Below are 13187 nucleotides of genomic sequence, written 5' to 3' on the forward strand. Positions count from 1 at the left end.
TGAAAAGGACATCTTTTTTGGGTGTTAGTTCTAGAAGGTCTTGTAGGTCTTCATAGAACCATTCAACTTCCGCTACTTCAACATTACTGTTTGAGGCATAGACTTGGATTACTGTGATATTGAATGGTTTGCCTTGAAAACAAACAAAGATTATTTTGTCATTTTTGAGATTGCACCCAAGTACTGCATTTCGAACTCTTTTTTTGACACTGAGGGCTACTCCATTTCTTCTAAGGGATTTTTGCCCACAGTAGTAGATATAATGGTCATCTGAATTAAATTTGCCCATTCCAGTACATTTTATTTTGCTGATTCCTAAAATGTGGTAGTTCACTCTTGCCATCTCCTGCTTGACCACTTCCAAATTGCCTTGATTCATGGACCTAACATTCCAGGTTCCTATGCAATATTGCTCTTTACAGCATTGAACTTTACTTCCATCACCAGTCACATCTACAACTGGGTGTTGTTTTTGCTTTGGCTCCGTCTCTTCATTCTTTCTTGAGTTATTTCTCCACTCTTCTCTAATAGCATATTGGGCACCTACTGAGCTGGGGAGTTCATCTTTCAGTGTCATATCTTTTTGCCTTTTCATACTGTTCATAGGGTTCTCAAGGCAAGAATACTGAAGTGGATTGCCATTTCCGTCTCCAGTGGACCACGTTTTGTCAGAACTCTCCACCATGACCTGTCCGTCTGGGGTGGCCCTACATGGCATGGCTCATAGTTTCATTGAGTTTGACAAGGCTGTGGTCCCTGATCAGTTTGATTAATTATCTGTGATTGTGGTTTTCATTCTGTCCACCCTCTGAAGGATAAAATGTTGCTTCTGTTTAAAAAATACTGTGTTGGCAAATAAAATTCACTCAATGTTCAGATTTTGCATGTGGTTGCTAGTTTCCAAGCAAAGCATTACATGCTCTGTAGCCCAAAAAAGGTTGTTTATTCATCCATTTATTCATTTAACAAACATCTATTGAGTATTACATCATGATTAGTGTTATGGGGCTTTCAAAGATAAATGAAATATGGGATCATTGCACCAAAGAAGTAATCTAGTGGATGCCTCCCCCTAGCCTGGAAGACAAATCCATATTCACCATTCAATTCTTCCCTGTAGATTTATAGGCTTTGAATCAACACCTACACTTCCACTCTCTCACCTGACCTGCCATGTATTTATTTTCCTTCCATTATGATATATCAATAAACCAAGTCTAATTGTATCAGCATGAATACATGTTCAAGGCATTATAGTGAGAAAAAATTCAAGTTGCAAAGAAATATGCAGAATGATTTTATGTGATAATTTTAAGGCACACAAAACAATACTATATATTATAGGAACATACAATTATAAGAAACGTATAGAAACCTCCACAGCTTAAAGATAACAACACTCACTTGAGGACAGTGGTTGCCTCTGGGGGAGGAGGGAGGAAAATGAGATGGAGATGTTGGACTGTAGCTGTATTTGCAACACTTTATTTCTTTAAAAATATCTGATGCAAGTTTGACAACATGTAAGCATTTGTTAAATCTTGATGATGGGAGACTTAAGCATCCCATGTTTTCTCCATCATCCTGCTTACAATACTTTCAATAGATATAAAGTAAGGTAAGGATGTAAAAAAACAACATGACTAAATTAGATTTTTTTTTTTATTCCTGAAAGAATGCTTTTTCTAATTTTCACCATTGCTTTAGTGGCACTAGCCTCCCAGACTTAAAATATTTAAGTTTTCCCTCTTGTTTATCCCTGGGGACTAATCCAATCCATTACTTTCAAAATTCGCCTTCAGAACGTCTCTTTCTGAATGAACCTATGGTTGAGGTATGAGGGGGGAGGGATAGAATGGGAGTTTATAATTGACATGTACACACTGCTATATGTAAAATAGATAATCAATAAGGCCCTGCTGGTTAGCACAGGGAATTCTGCTCAGTATGCTGTAATAACCTAAATGGGAAAAGAATTTGAAAAAGAATAGATACATATGTATGTATAACTGAATCAATTTGCTGTACACCGGAAACTAACACAACATTGTTAATCAACTGTATGCCAATATAAAATAATATTTTATGAGTCTCTGTCCATTTTTATTGCATCATTATGGCACACACATCATCATTTAACACTCTCATCACCTGCCAAATGACTGACGACCTCCACATTCCCCCTCGTCTCCATTCTGTGTCACACAGTTCACTTTTTGTTCATCACATCATTGTCGTGCTCCTATGTTCACAAAGCACATTCAGCTTCTCTTCCTGGCACTTAGGTATCACCAGATTTGACTCCATCTTAATTTATAAAGCATATCTCCCTCTCACAGACATAGAGAATAGATGTATAGATGCTGGGGTGGGCTGGAAGTGGGGTGGGATGCATTGGGAGATTGGGATTGATGTATATATACACTGCTACATATTAACTAGGGAGAAGCTGCTGTATAGCACAGGGAACTCTACTTAATGCTGTGTGGTGACCTAAATCGGAGAGAAATCCAAAAAAGAGAGGATATATGTATACATATAAATGATTCACTTTGCTGTACAGCAGAAACCAACATAACACTGTAAAGCAAATATACTCCAATAAAAAATTAATTAAAAAAGTGTCAGGTGTGGAAATCTTCCATCACCTTCTAAGAAGAAAAGTAAGACTTCTGGTGAGTCAACTCAGCTCCGGTCCCAGAGAGGGAGAGCACAGGGAGAGCATGTGGGCATGGACCCCAGCTCAGAGGTGAGATGCTTTCCCAGCATCCACTGTGCAAAGTAAAGTATTAGTCGCTCAGTCGTCTCCAACTCTTTGTGACCCCATGGACTGTAGCCCACCAGACTCCTTTGTTCATGGAATTTTCCAGGCAAGAATACTGGAGTGGGTTGCCATTTCCTTCTCCATGGGATCTTCCCAACCCAGGGATCAAACCCGCGTCTCCTGCATTGGCAGGTGAATTCTTAACCACTGTACCACCTGGGAAGCCCAGGTGTGCCACGTCTCCACTTATTGTTGACTTTACTCATTGACAACCCAACACTACCTGCCCAACGGCAGTTAATTTTCAAACTCGTGTTTTCTCTCTTCTGCCAGGAATATCTGCTCCATGATATTCAAGAAGGCAAAGAACTCTCTCCTGTGTTTCCCTGATTTCCTCCACAGCCCCTACTTTAGGACTTGCATATTAGAGTAGTGAAACAAAGACTTGCTTCATATCATTTGACTTTTCATTAAGAATGTTTTTCACCTTTCTCCACAAATGAAATACTTCTCTTCCTTTCAATTTGAACATGCGACACAAAATTCCTTTTGCGTCTTAGTATTTTAGTTTTTCCCACAATCAGTTCCAGATACCACAACCTTTGCTATAAAACTCTTAAACTACAATGCACATGGTAGTGGGAAATGGATCTGGGTAGCCCCAGGTGCTTCTGTCCTGATTCTAATACTTTTTCTTTAAAAAAACATTGAATTCAGAAGTGATGGATGATGTTATTTCCCTTAGAAAGAGTGAATAAAAGCTCTCCTCCCTCCTCCTTAAAATTGTGTCCATAGAGGTTTTTGCCAAGCAAAGGATTTTTTTTGTTCATTACCCAGTATTATAAAATTCTGCTTAACATGTTGCCAGAGAGGCAGGGGATGGTTACAGGCCTACGGATACAATCCTAATGTGCTTGTTTGCTGTTTTCCCCCAATTAGTCATGGTGTATTGAAGTGAATAACATCTTTTAAAATCTTGTGGCAGCTATTTTTGCTGAAGAGCTCATATCCATGCTTTTTAAAAAGAACAATAATTGTGAGCATTCTGATTTGGAAATAAAGAGAAATTGAAAATGTTTGGTGGGGGGAGCTAAATGACGTCAGAAGAAAAACAGTCCCTAGAGCAGAACACAATAGCGCTTAAAGCTTTAGATTTAGGAAATAATTTAAATTTTGCTGATGCCTCTCCTCCAGCCTCTGACTTTCCTGGGCTCTGCAGAAGATTCTAGAATGTGAAATGAGTGAAGTATTAGTCCTGCTTTAGGATAATCCTTTCATCTATGGACTGTGAATTTAAGGAGATTAATGGATATATTGAGTGAATTTCTAGGTTTTTTTTTTATGGTGCTTAATACTCCAGAGTTGCTACACCACTCATTGTCTGGAAAGGGTGGAATCCAACAAAACCACAAAATATATGCATCCCAATGGGAAATGAATGTTTTAGCAGTAGTAGCCAGAGGATCTAACACATGTAGGTAATATATGCTAACATAAACTAGGCAGTAATAAAAATAAAAACTGCTAAGTATGTTTCCTGAGCACTTTCCATGGAATTAGGCATTGTTCTAAGCATCACCCATGTTGTTCCCTGTAATCATTGTAACAGTGCTGTGAGTCAGGTATTATGACCATATTTTAGAGATGAGGAAGTCTAGGGACAGAGAAGTTAAGTATTTTGTCCAAAGTCATGCAGCTGGTTTTGAAACTGGTCCATGTGGTACCAAAGCCTGACTCCTGACCTCTGCTCTGTATCACCTTCCTACATTTATATTAGATATTTGTTGAATAAACGAGGAGAAGGAGACAGTGTTGGAGGGAGGCATTTAATCCTCAGGTGCATAGGGGACTGCCAGTTGGGTTTGTAGAAGAATGGTATACAGTACTCCAATAAGCCGTTACTCTGGGACTTCCCTGGCGGTGTAGTGCTTAAGACTCTGAGCTTCCACTACAGGGGACACAGTTTCCATTCTTGGTCAGGGAACTAAGATCCCAAGTGCCATGTAGCAAGGCCAGAAAAATTAATAAATGAAAGATTTAAAAAATCTGTTACTGTAAAATATTACATACTCAAAACTGCAAGACCCAGGGGGCACACCAGTATATGTTGGTATCCATTATATACTGTGTACCAAGTTGCTAGCAGACAAATCTTAAAGAGAGTATCTTTATTTATTTATTTTTTCTTTAGAACAGGTATTTTATTTTTTGCTTTGTCTATTATAAAGGATTTATGTACCAAATGTTAAAAGTCAAAACACACACAATATATTCCACAGCTGAGCACCACTCCCTAACTGAACAGGAAAAGAAAGGACTAAACAACAGCACCTGGCAGTATTTGGGGTGGGGGGGAAGTAAGACTATGCTACGCTATGCTATGCTAAGTCGCTTCAGTCGTGTCCGACTCTGTGCGACCCCATAGACGGCAGCTCACCAGGCTCCGCCGTCCCTAGGATTCTCCAGGCAAGAATACTGGAGTGGGTTGCCATTTCTTTCTCCAGTGCATGAAAGGGAAAAGTGAAAGTGAAGTCACTCAGTCGTGTCCGACTCTTAGCGACCCCATGGACTGTAGCCTACCAGGCTCCTCCGTCCATGGGATTTTCCAGGCAAGAGTACTGGAGTGGGGTGCCATTGCCTTCTCCGGAGAGTATCTTTAATATGTAATGTCCTATGTGTTTCAAACATTGGTTTCTTCTTGAATTCTTTCTCAGTGGTTAAGATCAGCCTATGATCTAAGTGACAGTTTGTGTAAACTGTCCTTCAGTGAAGGATATTGTCATACTGCCTGGCAATTAAGATAATGTTTGAGGTATCTCCATTAGCTTCCTTCTACTGAGAAAACTGAAGTTGCATCGCTCTGACTATCTTTTGCTAAAATTCATATTCCAAAACATAGTGTGTTCACGGCTTGCTCTTTGAGGGCTCAAAATTTCCTCTGAAGAAGACTGACAACTGATAAGATAATATCTCTCGTAAAATGTGCTTTTGGATTACTTAGTTTCTTGGAGGAACCCCACAAAATTTAGGCATATTTCTGCCCTGTTGTTTCTTATCTCCCTCATCATCTTGAGATCCATAGGTGGACCTTGGCCATTGAGATATTCCATTAGCTAGAGGACCCAAGCAGACCTGTAAAAGCATCAGTCTGTGAATGACATAAACTGGGGTACCAATTTCTGGGTGCTGCACAGGTGGGATGGGGTACTCTCACTTGGATGTGAAGCTGACCACGATGGGGTGCAGGAAAGGAGTGGCCAGGAGAGTCTATACTGGTTTCGCTCAGATGTTGGGGAAAAAACATTCAAGAAGGAGATGCTGGGATGTGATAGAAAGAATATGAAACTCTGAAGCTTTAAGTATCAAATCTCTCACTCACTACGTGTATTCCCTGAGAGCCCTCTAAAAGCTTCCTAAGGCTCAGTGTTCCTTTTCTTTAAAATTGACATAATACCTAACCCTAAAACTCACCACTTTGCTCCATACAGTGTGAGATACAGTATCTCCAGCCTTTTCTGTCACCATCTGACAACCAAAAAATTTGGATCTACCTCTCCATCTAGGTTATGTATGTAGCTTTTCTATTTTGATGTCTTTTGATCTTGTTATTCTTTCTTCCTAACATATCCATTTTCCTCATTTCCATGGGCCTGAAACCTACCTCTTTTGTAAGTACTAGTTTTAAATACTATGTCTGAAAGGAAACTTTCCCCTATTCCACCAGACAGAAGTCATTTCTCTCTTCTCTGTGTTCCAGCTGCCCTTGGAGGCACTCAATGGCATTTAGCATGCCCTTCCTTTGGTGATACTCATTTATATGTTGCTTTTATCTTTCCTGCCTGACTTCAAGCGCCTTCTGAGGGAGAGAACATCTAGCCCATCACTGTATCCCTATCCAGTGCTAAGTGTGTCCCCTTGCACATCGGCGATCAATAATGGTGTGTTTAATTGAGCTAATGAGAGAGGGAATCTGAACTTTGTGCAAATCTCTGGACCTTTCTCTCTGCTCTGGCTTGAGGGATTCACTGCTTTGACTGAGTCTAATCTAGCCTAAAGTGATAAGGGAGACAGAGCTGATGACTTTTTTTACTCCTCTTATGCATAATTTTTTTAGAATCAGTTGCCTGGTGGTAGATGGATTAACTCTGAGGATTTTATGGATTGAATACATTTTTAAAATACTATCAAAGAGAATCAAACCAGGACAAATTCAAGCATGACATTGCCAGGGGAAACACCTGAACAATCTGAATTTTATTTGATTTATGGTTAGGAAATGTAAAGATTCTTTTTTCTTAGTTATTGCATATGGTATTCTTGCTTTTTAAACAAGAATGATCATCCCTTTCTTTGCTTAGCCTCTATGAGTCTATAATGATGAGAAACTGAGAGAATGAATTTGCGTGTTGCCATGTATATTGTAAAAAGAAGGTCACAAAATAAACTCAAATTTATAGTGTTCATTTATTAGGGTCATTAACATATTTTATACATTGAGTTTTCCTATATCTTATTTTAGAAATACTTAGACATCAACTTTCCTTTACAGTGTTATTCATGAAATTAGATGATACAAAAAAAGCCTTTAAATGTCTAATTGGAACTGGATTTTGAACTGTTAGTACATATTGAACAGTCTGGTGCTAAAGAGCTGCCATAAATGAACCCAGCATGGGTAACAATCCCACCAACTCTCTCATTAACTTCTTGCTCTTGGTGCATTTTAGACCTTCTCTCATTAAATCCTTGATTTAAATATATTATTCTATTCACCTGTTTTGTTGCGTCTCAGTAGCTACTAATAAACCCAAAGGACTCCGTCTTTCAGAGCATTTTCACAACTGCAGTAATCACACAGGAATGCTTTATGGTGAAAGGGACATTTTGACTGAAATTCAACAATCATCTATTGAGCAACTGCCATGGGCTGGAAAACTGGGGTTCCCACCCATTCCTTATTTTGCTTAAACTTAGAGAATGAAGAAGACACCCAGCTATGATAGAAGTCAAAGCACAGTGCATTAAAGAGTGGAGAGGCCAAGCACCAAGGATGAGGAAAGGAAAAACAGCTTCTCAGAGGTCAGATTCAAAGCGTGTAGCACTCTGTATGTCCAGACACTAACCAAATAGATTGGGCATGAACCATAGCCTGGAACAGAGTCCTGCAGGTTGAGGCAGTACCCCTTCAGTTGCTAGATCATGGAAAGGTCTGAGAGAAGATGATTAGAGCTGGAGTAGCAAGAAGGCACATTGTGGGGTATGGATACAAGTGAAGGGCAGCAACTTTTTCCAATTGTTTTGAAAATATTTCAACATGTTATCTCTGATGTGGCCATCCTTGTACAAAACAGCAGAAGATCAAAAACAAGCCACCCCATGGGCTAAGTGTTATTAAGCAGAATTTAAAATTTAAAATGATATACTAGGGAAAGAATGGAGGCATAAACTCGTAAAGGATAGAAATGAGATTAACCCCCATCTCTTCCTTCTAGGTGAGTGATCACACCATCGCGATTATCTGGGTTGTGAAGATCTTTTTTGTACAGTTCTTCTGTATATTCTTGCCACCTCTTCTTAATATCTTCTGCTTTGTTAGATCCATACCATTTCTGTCCTTTATCGAGCCTATCTTTGCATGAAATGTTCCTTTGGTATCTCTAATTTTCTTGAAGAAATCTCTAGTCTTTCCCAATCTAGAGCCAGACATCCTGGAATGTGAAGTCAAGTGGGCCTTAGAAAGCATCACTACGGACAAAGCTAGTGGAGGTGATGGAATTCCAGTTGAACTATTTCAAATCCTGAAAGATGATGCTGTGAAAGTGCTGCACTCGATATGCCAGCAAATTTGGAAAACTCAGCAGTGGCCACAGGACTGGAAAAAGTCAGCTTTCGTTCCAATCCCAAAGAAAGGCAATGCCAAAGAATGCTCAAACTACCACACAATTGTACTCATCTCACATGCTAGTAAAGTAATGCTCAAAATTCTCCAAGCCAGGCTTCAGCAATACATGAACCGTGAACTTCCAGATAGTCAAGCTGGTTTTAGAAAAGGCAGAGGAACCAGAGATCAAATTGCCAATATCCGCTGGATCATCGAAAAAGCAAGAGAGTTCCAGAAAAACATCTATTTCTGCTTTATTGACTATGCCAAAGCCTTTGACTGTGTGGATCACAATAAACTGTGGAAAATTCTGAAAGAGATGGGAATACCAGACCATCTGACCTGTCTCTTGAGAAACCTGTATGCAGGTCAGGAAGCAACAGTTAGAACTGGACATGGAACAACAGACTGGTTCCAAATAGGAAAAGTAGTATGTCAAGGCTGTATATCGTCACCCTGTTTATTTAACTTATATGCAGATAACATCATGAGAAACGCTGGGCTGGAAGAAACACAAGCTGGAATCAAGATTGCCGGGAGAATTATCAATAACCTCAGATATGCAGATGATACCACACTTATGGCAGAAAATGAAGAAGAACTAAAGAGCCTCTTGATGAAAGTGAAAGAGGAGAGTGAAAAAGTTGGCTTAAAGCTCAATGTTCAGAAAACTAAGATCATGGCATCTGGTCCCATCACTTCATGGCAAATAAATGGGGAAACAGTGGAAACAGTGTCAGACTTTATTTTGGGGGGCTCCAAAATCACTGCTGATGGTGATTACAGCCATGAAATTAAAAGACGCTTACTCCTTGGAAGGAAGGTTATGGCCAACCTAGATAGCATATTTAAAAGCAGAGACATTACTTTGCCAACAAAAGTCCATCTAGTCAAGGCTATGGTTTTTCCAGTGGTCATGTATGGATGTGAGATTTGGATGGTGAAGAAAGCTGAGCGCCTCAGAATTGATGCTTTTGAACTGTGTTGTTGGAGAAGACTCTTGAGAGTCCCTTGGACTGCAAGGAGATCCAATCAATCCATCCTAAAAGAGATCAATCCTGTGTGTTCATTGGAAAGACTGATGTTGAAGCTAAAACTCCAATACTTTGGCCACCTCATGTGAAGGGTTGACTCATTGGAAAAGACCCTAATGCTGGGTAGGATTGGGGGCAGGAGGAGAAGGGGGCGACAGAGGATGAGATGGTTGGATGGCATCACTGACTCGATGGACATGGGTTTGGGTAGACTCCGGGAGTTGGTGATTGACAGAGAGGCCTGGCGTGCTGCAATTCATGGGGTCGCAAAGAGTCGGACATGACTGAGCGACTCAACTGAACTGAACTTCCTTCTAAAGCCCATTGTCTGTAATGATAACTAATTGTGCTGTGCTCTGTGCTAAGTCACTTCAGTCCTGTCCAACTTTTTGCAACCCCAAGGATTGTAGCCCACCAGGCTCTTCTATCCATGGGATTCTCCAGGTAAGGATACTGGAGTGGGTTGCCATTTCCTTCTCCAGGGGATGTTTCCCACCTAGGGATCAAATCCACATCTCTAAAGTCTCTTGCATTTCAGTTCAGTTAAGTCACTCAGTTGTGTCTGACTCTTTGCGACCCCATGGGCCACAACACACCAGGCCTCCCTGTCCATCACCAACTCCTGGAGTTTACCCAAACTCATGTTCATTGAGTCGGTGATGCCATCCAACCATCTCATCCTCTGTCATCCTCTTCTCCTCCTGCCTTCAACCTTTCCCAGCATCAGGGACTTTTCAAATGAGTCAGCTTTTCGCATCAGGTGACCAAAGTATTGGAGTTTCAGCTTCAACATCAGTCCTTCCAATGAACACCCAGGATTGATCTCCTTTAGGATGGATTGATTGGATCTCCTTGCAGTCCAAGGGACTCTCAAGAGTCTTCTCCAACACCACAGTTCGAAAGCATCAATTCTTCAGCACTCAGCTTTCTTTATAATCCAACTCTCACATCCATACATGACTACTGGAAAAACCATAGCCTTGACTACACAGACCTTTGGCAAAGTAGTGTCTCTGCTTTTTAATATGCTGTCTAGCATTTCAGCCAGGTTCTTTACCTCTAGCACCACCTGGAAAGTCCACTGATACTGACAAATCCAGAGGAGGGGCTTCCCTAATGGCTCAGATAGTAAAGAATCCGCCTGCAATGCTTGAGATGCTGGTTCGATCTCTGAGTCGCAAAGATCTCCTGGAGAAGGGAAGGGCAACGCACTCCAGTATTCTTGCCTGGAGAATCCCATGAACAGAGGAGCCTCATGGGCTACAGTCCATGGGGTCACAAAGAGTCAGTCATGACTGAACGACTAACACTTTCACTTTGTTTCAATCCAGAGGAGGAGGTGAAGGAGGAAGATGACAATGGCCATGGTTTACAAAGAAAGAGCATTTTGAGCAGGGCCTTTAAAGTCCCATGGACAGAGAAGCCTGGTAGGCTACAGTCCATGCAGTCGCAAAGAGTTGGACATGACTGAATGACTTCACTTTCACTTTAAAGTCAAAATATTTTTTATCATTGTATCTCCAAGAATGTGTAATATCAGGTTAGTTTGTTCACCCCTGGTAAGGATCTTCTGATCGTTCTTTTCCTAGCTGTCCTTCCTTCCCTCCATTTCTTTCCCCACCAATCACTTTCTTCAGATGGAAGTTCTTAATTTAGAATTCATGGGGGCAGGGGGCATGCATGAGCTTCAGGAATCCTAGAACCCATTGTGTTTGTGTTTACTAATGTGCATTTTTGTGGGAAGATGATCCATAGTCTTATTCTGGTTGTCAAAGTCTTCTATTTAACTCCATTACATTAGAGGAAACTAGAAAAACCATTCCACAGGTGAAAATTGTAAGTATTATGATGTCATACAACGTAACATTCTGAAAATTCAGCATATCCACTTGAAATTTCAAAGACTCAAAAAGTGAGTACTCTCTCTTTGACACTTATGTATATATTATTATCAAATAAATGGCATTTCCCCTTGCACACACCAGTGACTACTCTCTAAGCATTTTAGAAAAATAAGAGACCTCAGAATTTAGGCACCCAACCTTGGTAGACCTTGCTGGCACATTAGATGTGGCTGACATTTAGAGATTACAAGTTACATTACAGGTTACACAGGACATTTCGGCATGTGTGAGGCAATGGTCTGATAGTCAAGTGCAGTGGTTAAGTTCAACCTGGGAATCTGACTGCTGAGGTTCACCCTTGGCTATTAACCTTGGCTGTTGTTTCCCTTTAGCTTTGGACAAGATCCTTATTTTCCATGTGTTACTATAATCTTATTTTGAAAATGAGGGTACTGCAGTGCCTGTTTTTAATAGTTATAGTAGACAGTAAGTGGTTCATACAAGATGATAATAAAGAGGTCCACAGCTGCTTAACTCTTGCACTGAGGTCGGAGTGACAAGGTCACAGGACCCAATGCCCACACTAAATCCTACTCCTTTCTGCACTCACGTCCTCTTGTTCCCTGGTCTCTGCCATCACTGTTGTGCCAGGGCCCACTGTGGCTGTCTTCTTGTCTTCACATGCGGCTTTCCCTGCCTCATCAGTATGGTGGGAACAAGTGTATGGAATGAAGACTCTCTCAGGATTCTGAAGGCTTGTCGTGTCTTCATGTGGTTACTAAATTTATCTCAAGATTCCAGAACTACTTACACAGTTGAGGAAAACTAAAAACACAGGAAGGCAAGCCCTCTGTTTTGTGCTTTACCCAACAAGGCTTCAATTCTTAGTTCCCTCATGTTTCTAAAGTCCAGTTCACACTTGTGGCCATGGCAGTGAAACTGTCAATCAGCAAACATTGCTTAAGAGTGTACTATTCATAAAACATAAAGAGGAATAAAAAATAATTTCATTTATAAAAAAGCAAATATATAGGATACAAAGATTAGCAAGGATTCTGTGAGTATTATCACCCATTCCTGTATCAACTGAAATCATGTATACCTTTTTTTATGTCTAGAGATTTTTGGAAAATGAATGGACCTTGCAGCCCATTTGAGAAAGCAATGGCAAAGTCAGTTAAGAAATATCACTTTAGCACTTCTGAATCTTCTGTTCCAGCATCTTTAGTCCTCAACAGCATCGCTTTTAATGTTGATGGTTCCATCCAATACAAAGAAAAGCCATATTCTTCTGCCTCTGAAGCCCTAGAAGCTTACATTGATGATTTCCATTTAAGCTGTGAGCTTCCTGAAATTAATGATACAAAGGTTAACCTGGATCAGAGCCCTCTTGAATTTCTTGCTAAACTAAACATGGGTAAGCTTTCATTATTCTCTGACTTCAATTTTTAATTTATCTGTAGAAAGCTTATGCTTTGAGAAGATATATGATCTAGAAGATATTCTTCCTTGGCAAATAACTGTCTTACAGTATGTGAGTGTTTTTTATCAGATTGCTGTATAAATTTAAGTTTCCAAGCTTTTTCAGCAGTGGATTCCTTCAAATTGAGAGTTAACTAGAAAAAAACACATCCAAGTCTTGATTTCAGAGGGAGAAAGTTCTG

At 40.2% G+C, this 13187-nt stretch overlaps 1 protein-coding gene across 14 annotated transcripts in view; it reads left to right on the forward strand.

Annotated features, from left to right (window-relative positions):
* The window catches only part of GRIP1 (glutamate receptor interacting protein 1), a 755429-nt gene that overhangs the window by 473930 nt on the left and 268312 nt on the right, over positions 1-13187 (forward strand). For 2 of the 14 annotated variants that reach the window (XM_081589875.1, XM_081589877.1), the window contains exons 1-2: positions 11004-11219; positions 12642-12940. The exons of 8 other annotated variants lie outside the window; for them this stretch is intronic. In XM_081589875.1, coding sequence (XP_081446001.1) covers positions 11206-11219; positions 12642-12940 — 313 coding nt within the window. In that variant the 5' untranslated portion in view covers positions 11004-11205. Of the gene's footprint in view, positions 1-11003; positions 11220-11560; positions 11592-12284; positions 12365-12641; positions 12941-13187 lie in introns of those variants that run through there. 4 more of the 14 variants (XM_081589887.1, XM_081589888.1, XM_081589885.1 and 1 more) reach the window with 3 other exon arrangements.

This window comes from Giraffa tippelskirchi, chromosome 4 (genome assembly GCF_054371585.1).
Source record: "Giraffa tippelskirchi isolate mGirTip1 chromosome 4, T2T-mGirTip1v1.2.pri, whole genome shotgun sequence".
Lineage (NCBI taxonomy): Eukaryota > Metazoa > Chordata > Mammalia > Artiodactyla > Giraffidae > Giraffa > Giraffa tippelskirchi.